This window comes from Oryzias melastigma, linkage group LG2 (genome assembly GCF_002922805.2).
Source record: "Oryzias melastigma strain HK-1 linkage group LG2, ASM292280v2, whole genome shotgun sequence".
Classification (NCBI taxonomy): Eukaryota; Metazoa; Chordata; class Actinopteri; order Beloniformes; family Adrianichthyidae; genus Oryzias; species Oryzias melastigma.
This window is the reverse complement of record NC_050513.1, coordinates 16,441,175-16,457,777: the sequence shown is the minus strand read 5'-3', so window position 1 is coordinate 16,457,777 and position 16,603 is coordinate 16,441,175. Positions and strand designations below refer to the sequence as shown.

Genomic DNA, 16,603 nt, shown 5'->3' with positions numbered 1-16,603 from the left:
CTTGTAGGGTTCCAGGCGCTTCAGCAGCGTCTCGCAGGCCACCTGAACGGCAGCGCCGTTGAGGTCGGAGGACGCGGAGGCAGCAGTGGGACTGGTGTTGGGAACTGTGTTGGTGCTGGTCTCTGAGATGTAGATCTTCGACGAGTTGATACCTAGAACTCTGCTGGCGACCTGGAATTACAGTCCACCGAGACGTGGAAGTTTCACCTCGTGTCTTAAAGCAGTTCAGCTTTTTTACTTTACTTTCCACTAATTCTGTTGACCTTGAAATTCATTAATGAGTCTTCGTGCAAAATTACAATTTATAGTTTCAATTTCAAGAATAACATAATTTAGTTCTACCAATAATAACAGTTTGGTGTAACATACAACTAAAGTCAACAGGTACAGAATTATTGACATTAAAACATGTCAAAATAGAGGAAGTTGTGCTTTGTTTGGTTGCTGTACCTGGACCATCTTGGTGTGAAGGCCCTGACCCATTTCAGTTCCTCCATGAGTCAGCAGTACAGAACCATCAGTGTAGATATGAGCCAGAGCCCCAGCCTGGAGATGACATACATCTTAAAAAAGTCCTTTCAGGTCTTGAAGATTCTTGATATCCATCATCTCATGTGAGGGTAGAATATACCTGGTTCAGGAAAGCAGCTGTGAAGCTGATACCGAATTTGGTGGGAACAACAGCAATGCCCCGTTTGGTCCATCGGTTCTGTCTAAGTAAGCGCAGAAACATTTTTATGGTCAAATTTCCAAAGTAAGCTTTATTTCCATTAAAGATTAAAAGCTTTAGTCAGAATATCTGAACAGTAATAAACAATGGTCAGTAGGGTTGCATAATACTATGTATTCAGTATTGGTATTGGTTGATATGAAGAAGGCTCCAACATGTTCGCCATTTTGTGATCAACTGTCAGTTTATCTGCCTCTAACTATTATCTGTAGCACTGAAATTCACCCACTGTTCCCACAAAACATCTGTCCAACTACTGAAGGATTGCCCTTAAATCTATTATGTTTGGAACTGAACGTCATTCTTGCGTTTTCTGGTGTTGTTCTTTTTGGTGAATCCCAGTTTTCTGGCTTCTTATGACATTGTTAGAAAATGAGAGCAAAGGTTTAAAATATCAAATATTAGAATGAACTAAAGTGTGTAACCCTTGTGCTAGCCTATGTATGTTGACGTTGGGAGTGGGGTCATCTGGACCCCACAAAACAGTGTGCAAAACTTTTTTTTCAATTACTTTTGATTTTCACTGGTGTCCATGGCGAACATGAAATCCTGTCCACCTACGTCCACATTTGTCATGGGATAGACAACACGTCAATGTAAGGGTAGGGTCATCTGGATCCCATGAGATAACACAAGGGTTAAATACACTTGCATTTTGGAATCCAGAAAAAAATCAACAGAGCATATAGTGCATTGCAAACAACCACATGCCTGCCGTACAGAGGTTGTCCCAAACGGGGCCTTAGGGTTTTTGGGATATCAGGGTCCTTGTACAACACATTCTCATTCCCAAGTAGTCACATTCTGATGCATGGTTAAGGGCCTGTCCACGTATCATTTGGAGTTTTTGGTGTCCCCACCTAGTAATTTTTAAAAATAATAATAATAATGGATTAGATTTATCTGCACTTTTCCAGACACTCAAAGCACTTACATTGTGTATCCATTATTCATTCAGACCTCATTCATACCTGGTATGGCAGCTGTGGCTACTACTGTTGCCACAGTTGCCTGGGTCAGGCTGACAGAGACGTGGCTGCCAGTACCCCTCTGACCATCACCGGAACATTCATACACATTCACACACCAGTGGAGCCACACTGGAGGCAAGTAGGTTAAGTGCCTTGCCCAAGGACACAACGACATTTGGCTGGCAGGAGTGGGAATCGAACCGCCTATCCTATTATCATTGGCCGACCCGGTCTACCGCCTGAGCTACTGTCGCCCTCAATGTGCTGACGTTCCAATTAAATCAAGGGTCTGGGGGTTTTGTCCTTGGGATGTGGCCAGTACACTAACCCTGACCTGATATCCTAACCTGGTCTGCAAACCGGTATCACGTCCAGTAGAGGACGTGTACGGTTCCAGTCCTTTCCCAGGTTAAGTTTAGGGTGACAGTGTGGTCTGCGTCCCAATACCAGACTAGACCAGTTAGCGTCCCTGAGGAGGTTTGGTAGGCCTTATTTAATTGGAGCAGCCACCAAGTCAAAAAAGGACAAGTTGGAGACACCCAAAATGTCAATTTTTGTCGCAGAAGGATTCCTTAATCCATCCATCCATCCATTTTCTTGACCGCTTCTTCCCTTTCGGGGTCGCGGGGTGCCGGAGCCTATCCCGGCTACTGAAGGGCGAAGGCGGGGTACACCCTGGACAGGTTGCCAGTCTGTCGCAGGGCCTCAATCACACACCCATTCACTCTCACATTCACACCTAGGGGCAATTTAGAGTCACCAATTAACCTATGAAGCATGTTTTTGGACAGTGGGAGGAAGCCGGAGTCCCCGGTGAAAACCCACGCATGCACGGGGAGAACATGCAAACTCCACACAGAAAGGTCCCAGCCGGGATTCGAACCGGGGCCTTCTCGCTGTGAGGCGAGAGCGCTAACCACTGCGCCACCGTGCAGCCCTAGGATTCCTTAATCATGCATCAATATGTGTGACAACTTGGGAATGAGAATGTCTTGCCTTGAAGGTTCATAGAGCGGAACAGCTTCTTTAAGGCACATCTTCAGAAGAATGTTGGGGTGCCAACTCAGTGGCCTTGTGGTAAAGTGTCTGCCCTGAGACTGGTAGGTCATAAGTTCAAATCCATGGTTGAGTCACACCAAAGACATTAAAAATAAGACCCAAATGCTTCCCTGCTTGACACTCAACATGAAGGGGGTGGGAGACTAAGTCACCTACTGGTTCCCCACTGCAACTAAGACTACAGCTCGCCGTTACCCCAAGGGATGGGTCAAATGTGAAGAGCAAATTCCACACATCTAGGTGTGACAACTAACAGGGCAAAGGTTAATATTAGTACTCAAAGGATAATGTTAGTTCCTTGCACTGTTGGTGTATAGGTGACTGTCATAGTGTGACCTTGAGCTATACTCTAGTCATTAGTCAAGCCTTAGTCACAAGTGCCCTTACCGGTGGATACGGGTTCTATGCTAGCAAAAAATGGTGCCACGCAGGAAGCCATCACTTATCACATGAACAGGACTTATGGGCCCCTTGCACAGTCTGTAGGAGGGTGACCAAAAATTGAAAAATCCTTTGAACACCTCTGCATCTCACCTAATTCACAATCACTTTACTTATGCATGTTGTCAACGACCTGTTGATGAGGGTTTTCCCATAGAAAAAAAAAAATCTCGTTATATAAGCTCACTGGGCGGTCCTTTACTCTGATATTTTGTACAGGCAACCTGGGGAGGTTTGGTGTGTACAAGTGTCCCCATTTTTTACTTACAGACAATCCATATCAAACCTTGAAGTTACCCAAATCAACACTTTTGACACCAATAACGTGACAATCCATCAACCATCAACCACAACTTACTCAGCAGACCTCAGAACCTCTAGTCCAGTCTTACTTGTTGAAGAAGTCAGCCGCAGCTCGTTTTTCTTCATATCTGGACTGTGACAGACACTCGTTCCAGCATCGATCCAAGGTAAGTCCATGCAGGATCTGGTTGTATGGCGTTTTCTCCCCCTCCATGTACAGGTTAATCCTTCGCACCTGCAATAGTACGCTGCAGATTGTCCTACCCTCAAGAATGTTGGATGGCGATAATGTCTTTAGCACTGTAACTGCCCACAAACCTCCTCAGCTGGACGGCCCAGGCTCTGAGCCACATCGGTTATCCAGCTTTCAGCAATCATCATGCCTTGTGGTCCTCCGAACCCTCTGAAAGCGGTGTTGGATGGCAGATTGGTGCGGCACAGGAAGCCACGGCCACGCACATTTGGTATCCTGTAGGAGTTCTCCATGTGAAACAGAGCGCGCTCCATAATCTGAAAGAGGATTGCATCATCAGCGTTTCGTGACACACCACATTGAAAAATTTTAAAGGGAAAACTCACTGATAGAGAAAGATCCTGTGAGTTTCCAGCATTGCTGTAATAGGACACATCCAAGGCTACGACTTTCCCACTGTTTAAAAAACCAACCTGCAGAGGTAGAGACCATCCAGAACTGAAATATTACTAATCTTAACTGTATTTCTACAGCTGTAGCTGGAGTTGTCATCATACTTTATATTTCCCAAAGAAAGGGTGTCGTCCACCAGTGATGAGCATGTCCTCATCTCTGTCCAGCATACACCTGACAGGCCTCTTCAGCCTAAACACACAGACATAAAAAGTCTTAGAGTTAAGAAGATTTTGTTTATTAAACTGCAGTGTTTTAAAAAGCTCCTACTTGTTCGCTGCCACTGCAACAACAGTTGACAACACTGTGGAACGACTTTCTTTTCCCCCAAAACCACCACCCAACCGCTTCACCCGGACCAAGACCCTGTTAGCTGGGACACCGAGGACCTTAGCCACATGAGACTGAAATACAAACACGTGCCAATACCGTTTATAAAATATATTTTTGAAAATTTGTTTCTAACAAAACAATCCAGTTCCCACAATGTCCTTACTTGTGAGTCATTGGGGGACTGCGAGGAAACAAAAAGCTCCATCTCTCCATCTTCTTTGGGTACGGCCAGAGTAACGTGAGTCTCCAGGTAAAAATGCTCTTGACCTCCAATGTGCATCTCACCTGTGATGCAATCCATTTGTCAATAATATGGATTATGTGGAGTCTGACTCTGACATCACAGAGACCGTCCTACCCTCAACGACGCGGTCAGCCTGTTTAAACCCCATCTCAAGGTCTCCACTCTGCAGGGTTCGGATCGGCTCATAGAAGGACTGAGCGGCGATGGCTTCCTGTCAGGTAGGCAAACAAATTGGGTATTTCATCTTCAGAGATATGATTAAAATTGAAAAGCACATGAGGATGTCTCACCTGGATGGTTATGACTGGCTGCAGCTCTTCGTATTCAATTTTCACCGCCTTGGCAGCTCTTTGCGCATGAGGCTGACTGTTGGCCACCACCGCCCCGATGATGTGACCCACGCACGTTACCTGAAAAGTAGATCGATTTTTCTTATCTAGAGCTCCATGAAGCCTGATCAACCAAATTGAAAAGAAGCCCACCTGTCTGTCAGCAAATACGGTTTCATCCTGTTTGATTCCTGTGACGTTGCTTCCAGGGACAGAGTCGGCAAACAGGCAGCAAACAATGCCCGGCAAACACTCAGCTGCAGATGCATCTATAGAACTGCAACACACACCTTGTTCTGTTTTATGTGTAATTTACAAACTTATATGTGCATACAGGTAGATATGTGTCATAAAGAGCTATTGTACAGGTGTGTGGCGTATATTAAAAGGTTACATGTGCCCTTACACTATCCGAGCATGAGCCTTGGTGCTGGTGATAAGGGCCAGGTAAAGCTCGTTCTCATACAGAGGCACATCGTCACAGTAAACCGCTTCGCCCGTGGCCTGTTTGATGGCCGACAGATGCATCATGGGACGTCCCAACACATCGTCTTGCTTCTGCCCCTTTGGGACTGCCTAAAGGAGAAGCAATGATTGACTGCAACACATCCACTGTATGTTGTAGAGTTCTGAAGACAATGTACTATAATAGCTGTACCTGGTAGACTTGAACACTGGATGGCGTGGTGGGATTATAAATCTCTGTAGCGCTCAAATACTTTGAGTCAACCTCATGCGTCAAAACACCCTGTCGGAATAGTCACGATATGTTCACATACCTCAATTTATCTGGACTCACTGCTCATGCAATGATACACCCTGTCAGAACATTTGCGAAAAATCTCAATTTATTTTTGACTTAATGTCTTCTCTTCTTAAATGTCTCTCTACTCGTCTATTTTCATCTGAGTGAGGGTGAGTTCAAGCCCCACATAGATCCTACACATTTCTCTTATTAAACTATCTCACTGAACGTTTCAAGAAGAGAACATGTATGTCTACATGTCATGACTCAATTTAAAGACAGTATGACCTGGATGAAGGAGAATCTTCATTAACCGACCTGGAGGTGGAGCTTCTGCAGCACTCTCAAGTAGAATTTGTAGAAAAGACTCAGGGTCAGTGTTCGCCGGTAGGTCACCATGCCGCCCGGTGCAGAGGGGTCAAGGTTCATCTCTTCAGCCAATGAGGAACAGGCTTCTTGCAGAAGTTCCTCCCCCCATTTCCTGTATGATGGCATTACAGGTAGAAGTCAACGTTAAGCTACATTCCCACCACCCTCGACAATGCATGTTCAAGTGTTTACTTCCTTCAAAAAGTCTATGTAAACACATATTTTAGGCTTCCGTGTTCAAAACTATTATGTACTGTAGCTACGCAAGTTTTTATGACCAATTTAAGGCTCTACATACAAAAGACGATGCCATTGATCGCAGGTTTCCAGTTAAACCAGGTTGAAGTTTGATCAATCAGAGACTCGGATTTGGTTGTAACGTATGGATTTGGTTTAGTTGGTGAACATAGACAAGACGAGAAGCCTGACAGCATCTGCTTTTGTTTTTCAAATAAAGATAAACCAAGGCCACACTCCTGACATGATAGCTATCTATTTCCACCATTGCAAGGACCCTAGCGATGAACCAAACTGTTTCTGATTGTTGCCCAAACCGTGAGATTTGCACCACTTTGACAGGTGGCGGACATGCACCAGTAAACAGTAGGGAAAAAAGAAAGAAGAAGCCCCTCCCTGCTTGTTCAGTTTGAACACCATGAGATAAATGCGTGTTTAGCCCAGTAGGTATGTACTAGCTTAACAATGTTTACTTGTTCCATTTCATTATAAATAAATGCTCTGCATGACAGTGAGGAGTTAGGTCTATGGCAACTCATGTGACTTCAACTGTAATCTATGAGTCAATTATATACAGGATCAGAAAGTGCCATGTCATCACCAAACTTGAGGTTCAGCTTAAAAACTCAAGTCTAACTCACCGTCCCTGCAGACGGCTTGCTGTCTTCTTGGCCAGCACGGTGGTCGGCGCCATACCTCCAAAGCTCAGCTTTAGATCGTCCACCACGTCAGTGCCAGGGGTGAAGGTGACGCTCATGCCGGCGGTGACGATGCTAATATCGTCCTCGCGGCGAGGGGATTGTTTGAAGGCGCAGACGAACTGAGTCTGAGGAGAAGAACAAAAACAGTTAGTTGGCTGTGGATGGTGGACAGGAGATGCTTCCAGGTCAAGTGAACGCTGGCACATCTTGGCTACCGCTTCTCCCCTAGACTCGTTCAGACTGGCCTACTCCTCATGACTGCAATACATCTGTCTTTTTTATTTATTTATTTTTTTACTTTTAAGCTTAACCTAACACCAGCGTTTTTGTATTTTCATATTTATGCTTTTATCCTTGCTCGGTGACCTTAAGTTCCATGAAAGGCGGCTGATAAATAAAATGTATTATTATTATTATTATTATTATTATAGCAGATACCTGCAGAGGTGGTTGTTGATAAGTAACATAGTTTTGACAAATTTGTTAAAATGTGTCACATTAAGCACTGTTTAATGTTCAATAGAGGTTACTAGAGAGTTTGTGATGGTAGGATCCCTGCCACACTGATAAAACATTAAGCTTCATCCCTTAGTCACATGCATCCATACACAATGCCATTATACCACACTGCAGTCATTAGTGAGGAACACAAACTGGCTCCTTACTGACTTATTTAATGACAGCAAATGCTGTACACCAGGGGGGGAGGGAATGTCATATGTCACCACCATGAAATGCTAGTAAAATACACACTCAAACTAATTTCCTCATATTTAACAGCCAGGAAAATTCAATTCAACTCAATTCAATCATTGGAAAAGCACTAATAGACTCCCTACGCACTGTGTAGAGTTGGGTAGGTTGAACAACTGAAAAATTTGTATGACATCTACTTTTCCTTTAATTACCCTTAGTGTTTGCAACAACCTGTCGCCCGCAGCATGCCCGTAGAAAAAATTACATGAATATTTTTACGCTACAGGTTCACCTTACTAGCGACTAGCAAGTGTGGCAAAAGGGCATCGAACGGCAGCTTCATCCAAGTGCGAGACACTTGCATACGCCTTACAAATACTCAACGATACACTTATCACACACACAGCACACGTACACACAACCGAAGGGCTGAACATGACGTCAAATATACAGAATACACAGAAAATAACGAAACAATAAAATACAATAAAAGAAACAATAACAATAAAAAAACATAGAGGCAATGAAACAATTAAAGCAATAAAACAATAAAAGTTTACAAGAGGACCCACTAAATCTGCTCACTGGAGTTAAAAAGATAGGTCTATAAAAGTGACTTAAAATCATTGAGAGAGCTGACAGAGCTCACAGAAAGGGGGAGAGCACTCCAGGTAAAAAACACAATCCTCAAGAGAACCGGAAGACACACCTGCGCAACTCTCAGTGATCCTTCAGAGGCCCAGACAACCCCAAAAACCAAGTTAAAAATAAGCACAAGATAACGTCAGGCCATTTATAACAACAAAATAAATGATCCGGAGGGCCGGATCCGGCCCCCAGGCCTTGACTTTGACACATGTGCTCTAGACATTGATGAAAACTCTCCATCGTCCAGGACGTCTCTTGAAATTGAGTCACGGAATCTGGACGCATTTCTTTTTCTTCTTGGAACTTTTTATCACTCATCCAAGTAACTTCATCAGACTTCCAATAACAATGAGCAACAATCAGCTGTTTTGTATTTCTTACTTTTTTGCTGTAAGGGATGTGTATGGAGAGCAGGATCTCCTGCGGTCGTACGACTGTCTTCCTGTAACCTGTGAAGAACCCATCGTCCATCTGAACCACACGACTGCCATCTGTTCAAATGGAAAAAGATCTAAATGAAGTCCCATGACAGTGGAAAGAACATACAGAACTAAACCTCAGGTGTCATAGGGTCGTCATGTCAATGGTCCCTACCAGCGTCAGGAAATCTTATCAGAGATGAGTTCTTTACAAGCTGTTTTACAGGCAGAAAACTCTGAAATACTGTTTGGACCGCTGACTGAAGGTCACTTAAAGCAAGCAAACAAGTAGTTCTGTCAAAAGTCGGGTCACCAACCCTTGTCCATCAGAGTGAGTTTACAGCCGGCAGCCATTAGGACGGGGTTCAGGTCTGATATGGGGCTGGCTGTCATGATGTTTCCTCCCACCGCCTGAGAACACACACAGTTACACAAAAGTACACCAAGTTATTTTGTTTTTTTAGTCTGCTGAAGCAGAATTCTAACAATGATTGTCGACTCTAACAATCATTGTCACTGTCGAGCAATCTATTGGTCAAGGATCAGAGAGATCAGATGACTTACTGCTACGTTTCGTATCTGCTGTCCAGCAAACCATCGCAGCTGCTCCAGAATAGAAAGGAAAACTTCCGTCTGGTGTGGAGGTAAAGTCTCCACCGCTTGCCTCAGCACTTCTCCCATGTGGCTTAGGGTGCAGGCTGCACCAAACATGATACCTGAACACACAAATGCTCTTTCAAACACATGAGAATTCCTTGTAACATCGGCAAAGGTTCTACGGTTCGGATGGCCTTACCGTCCTCTTTGTGAGTCACCGCATTCAGCTCTTGGATGAAGGCTGGAGCCAGGATGACCGGGTAGACCATGTTCTTGAACTTCACCTCGATCCCTTCACAGACAGAACGACCGACTGAGATCGTCTCAGGAGGAAAAAGTGGGCACTTTAGAGTCAGACTGACCTACTTCGGTGTTTCCCACCACCACCCGGGCCTCCGGGTGCTCCCACTTCCGGCGCAAGAACTGGTCCAGGGTAGTGGGCTGCAACCACGTTGTGCGTTCGCCACGGAAACATAGAGGGAGTGACCCCTCGTTCTTACACAGGATCTATGACAGGATGGAGTGAAAGATTGGAGAGGTCTTGGTTTGACAATGGTCTATAGGACTTGGCCAAGGACCACTTGGGTCAAAATGATATATTGCTCATACACTCATGATGAAACAAGAGTTGATGAGACATTCACCATGAGTTCAGGAGGGAAGATTACTTCCTGGGTGGGGTCGTAAGGGGTGAAGTCTGCCGTGTTAAACAGCGATGTGCCTTCCTACGGGACAGTACAGTTTTAAGTCAGGAAAGACCCTCCTTCCTGATACCTTTAAAGTTCTAAATCAGACTCACATCCTCCTCAGAGCTTCCTAAACCCGTGCTACCATTGGTCTTACAGCAGCCTCCATTCACCCCTCTGCCTCCACAGCAACCCCCCTCCTTAGTGAAGGTCTTGTAGCCCTCCAAAATAGGTCTGTACCCGGTACAGCGGCACAGGTTTCCTGATGGAAACAAACAGTTAAACTTCTGAATATTCAACCTCACAATGAAAACCTTGGTATATCTGTACCATGGAAGGCCTCCTCCACATCAGCCATGGTGGGGGTGGGCTTGTTTCTTAACAGAGCGTACATGGACATGACTATTCCCGGCGTGCAGAACCCACACTGGGAACCGTGGGACTTTGCGATCCGCTCCTGGACATCAAAGCAGAGTTAAGGTCATGAAAGATCAATAAAGTCTGAGATGTTACAAACTCATGAATATAAATTTTAAAAGTTTTTAGGGTAGAATACAAAAACTCCAAGTTTTTCAAAGGATTAATTTAGCCAGCTGTTTGTTGTTTTAGGAAAACAAAAGAAACAAGTGCAAAATGTATTTGATCGGATCAAAGATCGGGTTAGAGTTGAAGACCCTAAAAAACTTTATCCGATTGTAACAAACGTTTACATATGGCACATGTTTGATCGGAATAAATCAGTTGGACACAGAACTATCTAAAATACCCGGAAACAACCGTAGAAGAAGAAACCTTTAGGGACGTAGTATCCATCAGATTATATTAGTGATATCATTGATGTGATGACTTTACCTGAACAGGGTGTAGTTTTGTGGCCATGCTTCCAATTCCTTCAATCGTGGTCACCGCTTGCATGTGCAGAGAGCAGAGCGGAGCGAGACAGGCGTTGATGGCGATGTGACTGGTTTGAGGTTAAGGAGATGCTGTGAAACAGTTCTGTTTGAATGACGAGCAGAAGCTCAGCTGGCCATGACCCAGGAAAGGATACAGCAGCTCTCCGGAGTGCGGCTGGTATCGGGACAGCAGGACGGTGCAGGCACCACAACCACCTTCAGCACAGCCCAGCTTTGTTCCTGTCAAACCCACTGAAAACAAACGTAGATAGTTAAAATTATTATTTTTTTTAAATATCCTTGATGATAGGAAGATCAAAGCATTTTTAAGACCCAGTCTGAGGAAAATTGTCATGTTTGTCTGGCAGTTTTTTCTTCATGATTGAGGACGTATTTAAATAAAATTAATATTAAAATTGCACTTCTGAGTATTTCTATCAAGCTGTTGTCAATTGAGTCAGTAGTGGAAGAAAAAGTGCAGTTTGAAAAATCTAACAATAAAAACTACAATCAGCAGGTCACAAAGTCTAGACTAGAAACTAGATCCGTGTATGTCTTTTGCTATCCTCGTCAAACTGTATGGCTTCATAGCTCAAATATTCCTCACCATTTTTGTTGCCCTGGTAATGTTAACTAGAGGTTGTGAGGGGCTGTAAGCTAGCGGGAGAGTCTGAACAAATGGGTAATGGGAAATCAAGATAGGCTTACACCAAGACACAATTAGGAGGCAGATTTTCTAACAAAATCCTGCCACTCTGCAGAAGCTATGTCCTAGAAAATGTGTTTTTTTTTTTGTGGCTAAAAACAGCATAATTATACTTAAAAGACCACTGAGAACGCTTTTACAGAAGATCAAAAGATAGTCGGAGTGGGACTTCAAACAGATAAATGAAAGAAGACTGGATTCTAGATAAATGATAGAAGACCAGATTCTAGATAAATGAATGAAGAATGAATTCTGGATAAATGATAGAAGACTAGATTCTGGATATTCAATAGAAGACCAGATTCTAGATAAGTGATAGACAACTGGGTTCTAGATTAATGATTAAAAGATAGATTCTGGATAGATGATAGAAGACCAGATTCTGGAAATTTGATATACGACTAGATACTGGATAAATGATAGAAGACCAGATTCTGGACATTTGATATACGACTAGATACTGGATAAATGAAAGAAGACCAGATTCTAGATAAATTATAGCAAACCAGATTTTGGATATTTGATTGAAGAGTAGATTCTAGATAAATGATAAAAGACCAGGTTCTGGATATTTGATATAAGACCAGATTCTACATAATTGAAAGAAGACCAGATTCTAGATAATTGAAAGAAGACCAGATACTAGATAAATGATAGAAAACTAGAAATCCTGGATATTTGATAGAACAGTAGATTCTAGATAAATGATAGCAACCAGATTCTAGATAAGCGATAGACAATTGGGTTCTAGATAAATGACTAAAAACAGATTCTGGATAAATGACAGAATACATGATTATGTATAAATGATACAAAACCAGATTCTGGATACAGTGTAGAAGACTGGATTCTGGATAAATGTTTGTGTGTATGAGTTGGACTTTGATTGCAGCAAAAACCGGTCAGTGACACCACAACCAGACTAAACTTTTCTATTTCCAACCTGTGACATCTTTGTTTTTACTCACTATCACAGATAAAACATTTTACATATAAATACACCAACAACAGTTTTTAAATTATGAAATTAAATATCAAATCAAAGACCTGAACATTGAAGTTGTGAAAGAGGAAGCTGGCAGGTGTCACAAAGAAAACAGTCGTCAAGGACATCCAGTTGAACAAACTGCAGAAGGGGAGGGCACGCGCAGACACGGACACAAACATTGAAAGGTCGATCAACTGTTGGAGCTCTTACGTTTTCTTCTTAGAAAAGTCAGAAGTGTCATCTCTGGGTCGGGGTTTTCCTCCACAACCTGAAACAGGAAAAACACCAGCAAAACTGTCTTTTTACATGAGAAACTTTTCCATCGCGCAAAAACAAATGATTAAAAAAATATGAAAGTATCCAAAAGATGTAATTATTGCATAATCTTGAATTTAATACTTTTTTTTACTTAACATTTTTTTTTCTGAATGTTAATTATTTTTAATGAGCTGAACATTTATCTCCCATCATCCCTGAAAAGCACCTTTGCTGTTCAATCAAAGCAGATCTTTGGTTTTTAAGACTTCCAAAACTGAATCTTGAGAAAAAACACTTTTGTTTCAAGGAAAAAAAATGATTAATTTTCTTGTCTTGCAAAAAAAAAAATAATCTTATCAAAGGTTCTCAGCAGCAAAATAGTTTTAGCTTGAGAAAGCATCTCATACAGACTATATATATATATATATATATATATATATATATATATATATATATATATAAAGTTCCTATCCACCTCTCTGGTGCATGGTGGTCACTATAATGGACAGCTACTGAAAAGTTTATCTCTATTTATTGCATTGGTTTCTGATAAGGATAAAAAATCTTGACCAAAGCTTTCATAATGCATCAAAGCGTTGAGATATTTTTTCTTACTCCGTTGGCAGATTTTTTTTTTTTTTTTTTGCTTATTTACATAAATTCTGACTTGGGGTTGTAATTTTTGACTTATTTCTAGGGGACATGTTTTTGCAGATCATTTTTTATTTTTTGATCAATACTTTTCTCATGTTGAAGAATCTAAATGTCAGAATCTCAATGTTTCCCCCATCAAATATAAACTCCATCCTTTCTTACCTTCTTGCCATTGACAAATAAGACCAGTTTGTTGGACCAGGTCGGTCCGGTCTCATCCTCGTTCTCGCCCTTCATGTTGGCGTTGGATCGTTCAGCTGCAGAACTTCTTCTTCTTCTTCTTCTTGAGGAAAAAGCAGTCCTCCTGGTGTCTGGACTGGCTCCTCCTCCTCCAACTCCTCCTCACAGGAGATCCGAGGACCGCCTAAGGTCAGGGTCACGGTGCGTTCCGAAGCAGAAAGGACCTCTAGTTCTTCTGAATCGGCAACGGTCACGCTGTGATGCGTCTGACTGGTGGAGGATCTACAGTACAGTGACCTTTGATCATCACAATTCTGCGGCTCTTTCTGCTAATTATTCACAGCTTCAAGCTGTTGGTCGAAGGTCAGCAATACAGTAAGGGCGAGGAAACGTCAGGCATCTCATAAAAATGATCAAATCTACTGAATTTGTAAGATTTCAGACGAATAAAATAAAGAACTGTAGAAGTTTTAGTGGCGACACAAAGAAGTGAAGTTGGGACAGTTTTATGGATCCGTTTTGGTCTACTCAAATCTCCAATTCACTGTGACTCAGACAGAAAATATCTCCACCCCCCCTCACAACCCCAATTTTCACCACATTAATGCATCTGAAATCGTGAAGGGTCATGTGCTGCAAACGCTCAAAGACTTCCATTTATTGAGGACGACTTCAACCACTAACAACCAGCAAAGGTTTTTCCAGATATGAAGAGAAAACTGATGAAGAGACAAAGATCAAACATTTTCTTTTCAAAGACTCAAACTCTTTCAGCTCCTTTTTTATTTCATAAATCATCAAGTTTCTCTTTATTTAATCATTCAACTGAACACAGTGACAGCTCCTCCTAGTGGTCAGGACACGTAAAAACAGTAGATTGTAACTTTCATTGACCTTAGAAGAATGTTGATCAAAAAGTCTCACATATTTGTAAAAAAATTATACTTATAGTAAATGGCGTATACTTTGTATAGCGCTTTCTACCGTCCTTTGAGGGGCCAAAGCACTTCACAGTCACAGACCCATTCACCCATATTCACACACTGGTGGTGGCTCTGCTGCCAAACACTGGCGCCAACCTTCCACCAGAGGCAATTCGGGGTTCAGTGTCTTGCCCAAGGACGCATGGGCGGGCAAGGTGGGAATCAAACCCACAATCTTCCGATCACGAGTTGGCCGGCCCCGTATTTATGGTTCAAAACTGTTGTTTTCACAGAACTCTTAATAAAGTTGATCTTTTGCACTATATAGATGAGACAATAGTAGTTAAAAGAAGCCCCTCCCTGCTTGTCCAGTGTGAACACGAGGGCTAAACTTAAGTTCCAAAACACCAGTTTAGCATATTTTTGGCGTCCTAAACGTAACTCTTCAACTGTTCACGCAATTAACGTAATTCCAACAAATACTCAAGTATCTTCACGCTAATATGCAGCACTGCACAGTAGAGAATTGCAATCAACGAAAACAATTTCTGTTGATAATATGTTCCATAACGGTGCCAAACCAACAGGAAAAGCTGCTTTTCTCCACGGCAACATCAGCTGATTCATGTTTATCCCATAAACCATGGGTGCCCAAAGTGGGGCCCGTGGGCCAAATTTGGCCCACCAAAGGTAATCCTTTGGCCCACCAAGTCATGGCCACTATGCAAGTGTTTAGTCAAAACCTCTTTACTGTATGGCGTTCCAAAACTCTATCAGGCCAACATTGAGACACTGATAAAGTCAAAAGACCAGCTCCACACCTATCATTATATGTGTTACCTTAGTGAATACAGAATCAAAATGATCAAATAAACCATATTCTTTATTTTTAAGCTTTTATTTCATAACATGCAAAAAAATTATTGTATTTGGCCCGTGGACCGAGATCCCATCTTGATTTTGGCCCATTGAGCGAAAAAGTTTGGATATCTCTGCCGTAAATTGTCATAACTTTACAGTTTGTCAAAGAGTGTGTGTTATTTAGCTGTCGCCGGAGACATCTCAGATGTGAAAAGGTTAACATACAAACCTGTCTGTCAGAAGAAGACTTCTAGTTATGCTCCACCATCACCAAATTAGGAGAAGTCTTTTCAAGAGACGAAGCACCTACTTCCTGTGCTTGACCTTGGCGCTAACGCCTTCCTTCTTCTCCTACGATGCTTCCACCAGGTGGAAGCCTCCGTTTTCCTCCCTCAGCTTCTCCCTCTTCCTGGCTTGGACCAGACTATAGACCACAGCCCCCAGGGTGTTCCTGTTCTGAGCAGGCCCCCGTCCTCCGCCACGCTCAACGAAGCTCGACCGCTCATCTCTGCTGCTCACGAAGAAGGTTCTGACCTGAGGAAGGATACATTCAGACCTAAGGAACCTTAGTGAGGTTCTGTAAACTAGTCAAGCTTTGTGACAACTCACTTTTCCTTGGCGTTCACTGATCCCTTTAACATAAATGTCTCCTCTCAGCTGCCGTAGGAAGCCTCGCTCCACCAAAACACAACTCGTGGCCTCAGGGACCTGAAAAAAAAGGAGGGGGCATGAATACGCGAAAAGATCAAAACTCCGCCCAAGGACGGGTGAGCTCACATGAATCCTCCCGTTCACGCCCGTGGTTTCCATCCTGCTCGCCAGGTTCACCGTCGCACCCCAAATGTCGTACTGCGGTTTGGTGGCTCCAATCACGCCAGCAATCACCGGGCCGTGGGCAATGCCTGGAGAGGACACAGCAGGTCAGCGTGGGTCACTTCAGGTCAACATAAATGGAAAACGTTTAATCGTTTAGAAAAATATGTTAA

General features: G+C 42.9%; 2 protein-coding genes across 5 annotated transcripts in view; both read right to left on the bottom strand.

Moving 5' to 3' along the window:
• The window catches only part of xdh (xanthine dehydrogenase), a gene marked incomplete in the record, with an annotated part of 15,997 nt that extends 1,560 nt beyond the window's left edge, over positions 1-14,437 (bottom strand). Inside the window, 28 exon segments of the mRNA XM_024289059.2 lie at positions 1-171; positions 451-546; positions 632-713; positions 3,594-3,739; positions 3,823-4,014; positions 4,084-4,170; positions 4,255-4,342; positions 4,421-4,554; positions 4,647-4,768; positions 4,842-4,938; positions 5,018-5,137; positions 5,210-5,333; positions 5,463-5,632; positions 5,715-5,804; positions 6,120-6,282; positions 7,049-7,233; positions 8,834-8,943; positions 9,189-9,282; positions 9,436-9,587; positions 9,668-9,760; positions 9,831-9,975; positions 10,113-10,193; positions 10,268-10,416; positions 10,485-10,611; positions 11,007-11,115; positions 11,203-11,299; positions 12,952-13,009; positions 13,816-14,437. Of these exon segments, the coding sequence (XP_024144827.1) occupies positions 1-171; positions 451-546; positions 632-713; positions 3,594-3,739; positions 3,823-4,014; positions 4,084-4,170; positions 4,255-4,342; positions 4,421-4,554; positions 4,647-4,768; positions 4,842-4,938; positions 5,018-5,137; positions 5,210-5,333; positions 5,463-5,632; positions 5,715-5,804; positions 6,120-6,282; positions 7,049-7,233; positions 8,834-8,943; positions 9,189-9,282; positions 9,436-9,587; positions 9,668-9,760; positions 9,831-9,975; positions 10,113-10,193; positions 10,268-10,416; positions 10,485-10,611; positions 11,007-11,115; positions 11,203-11,299; positions 12,952-13,009; positions 13,816-13,890 (3,357 nt within the window).
• Positions 14,438-15,638: 1,201 nt separating this feature from the next.
• Positions 15,639-16,603, bottom strand: part of LOC112156739 (adenylate cyclase type 8) — a 12,913-nt gene continuing 11,948 nt past the window's right edge. For 3 of the 4 annotated variants that reach the window (XM_036214605.1, XM_036214602.1, XM_036214608.1), the window contains 3 exons: positions 16,395-16,519; positions 16,227-16,325; positions 15,639-16,151 (listed from right to left, as the gene is read on the bottom strand). In XM_036214605.1, the coding sequence (XP_036070498.1) occupies positions 15,969-16,151; positions 16,227-16,325; positions 16,395-16,519 (407 nt within the window). In that variant the 3' untranslated portion in view covers positions 15,639-15,968. The remainder of the gene's footprint in view (positions 16,152-16,226; positions 16,326-16,394; positions 16,520-16,603) is intronic. The other variant, XM_024289060.2, reaches the window with a different exon arrangement.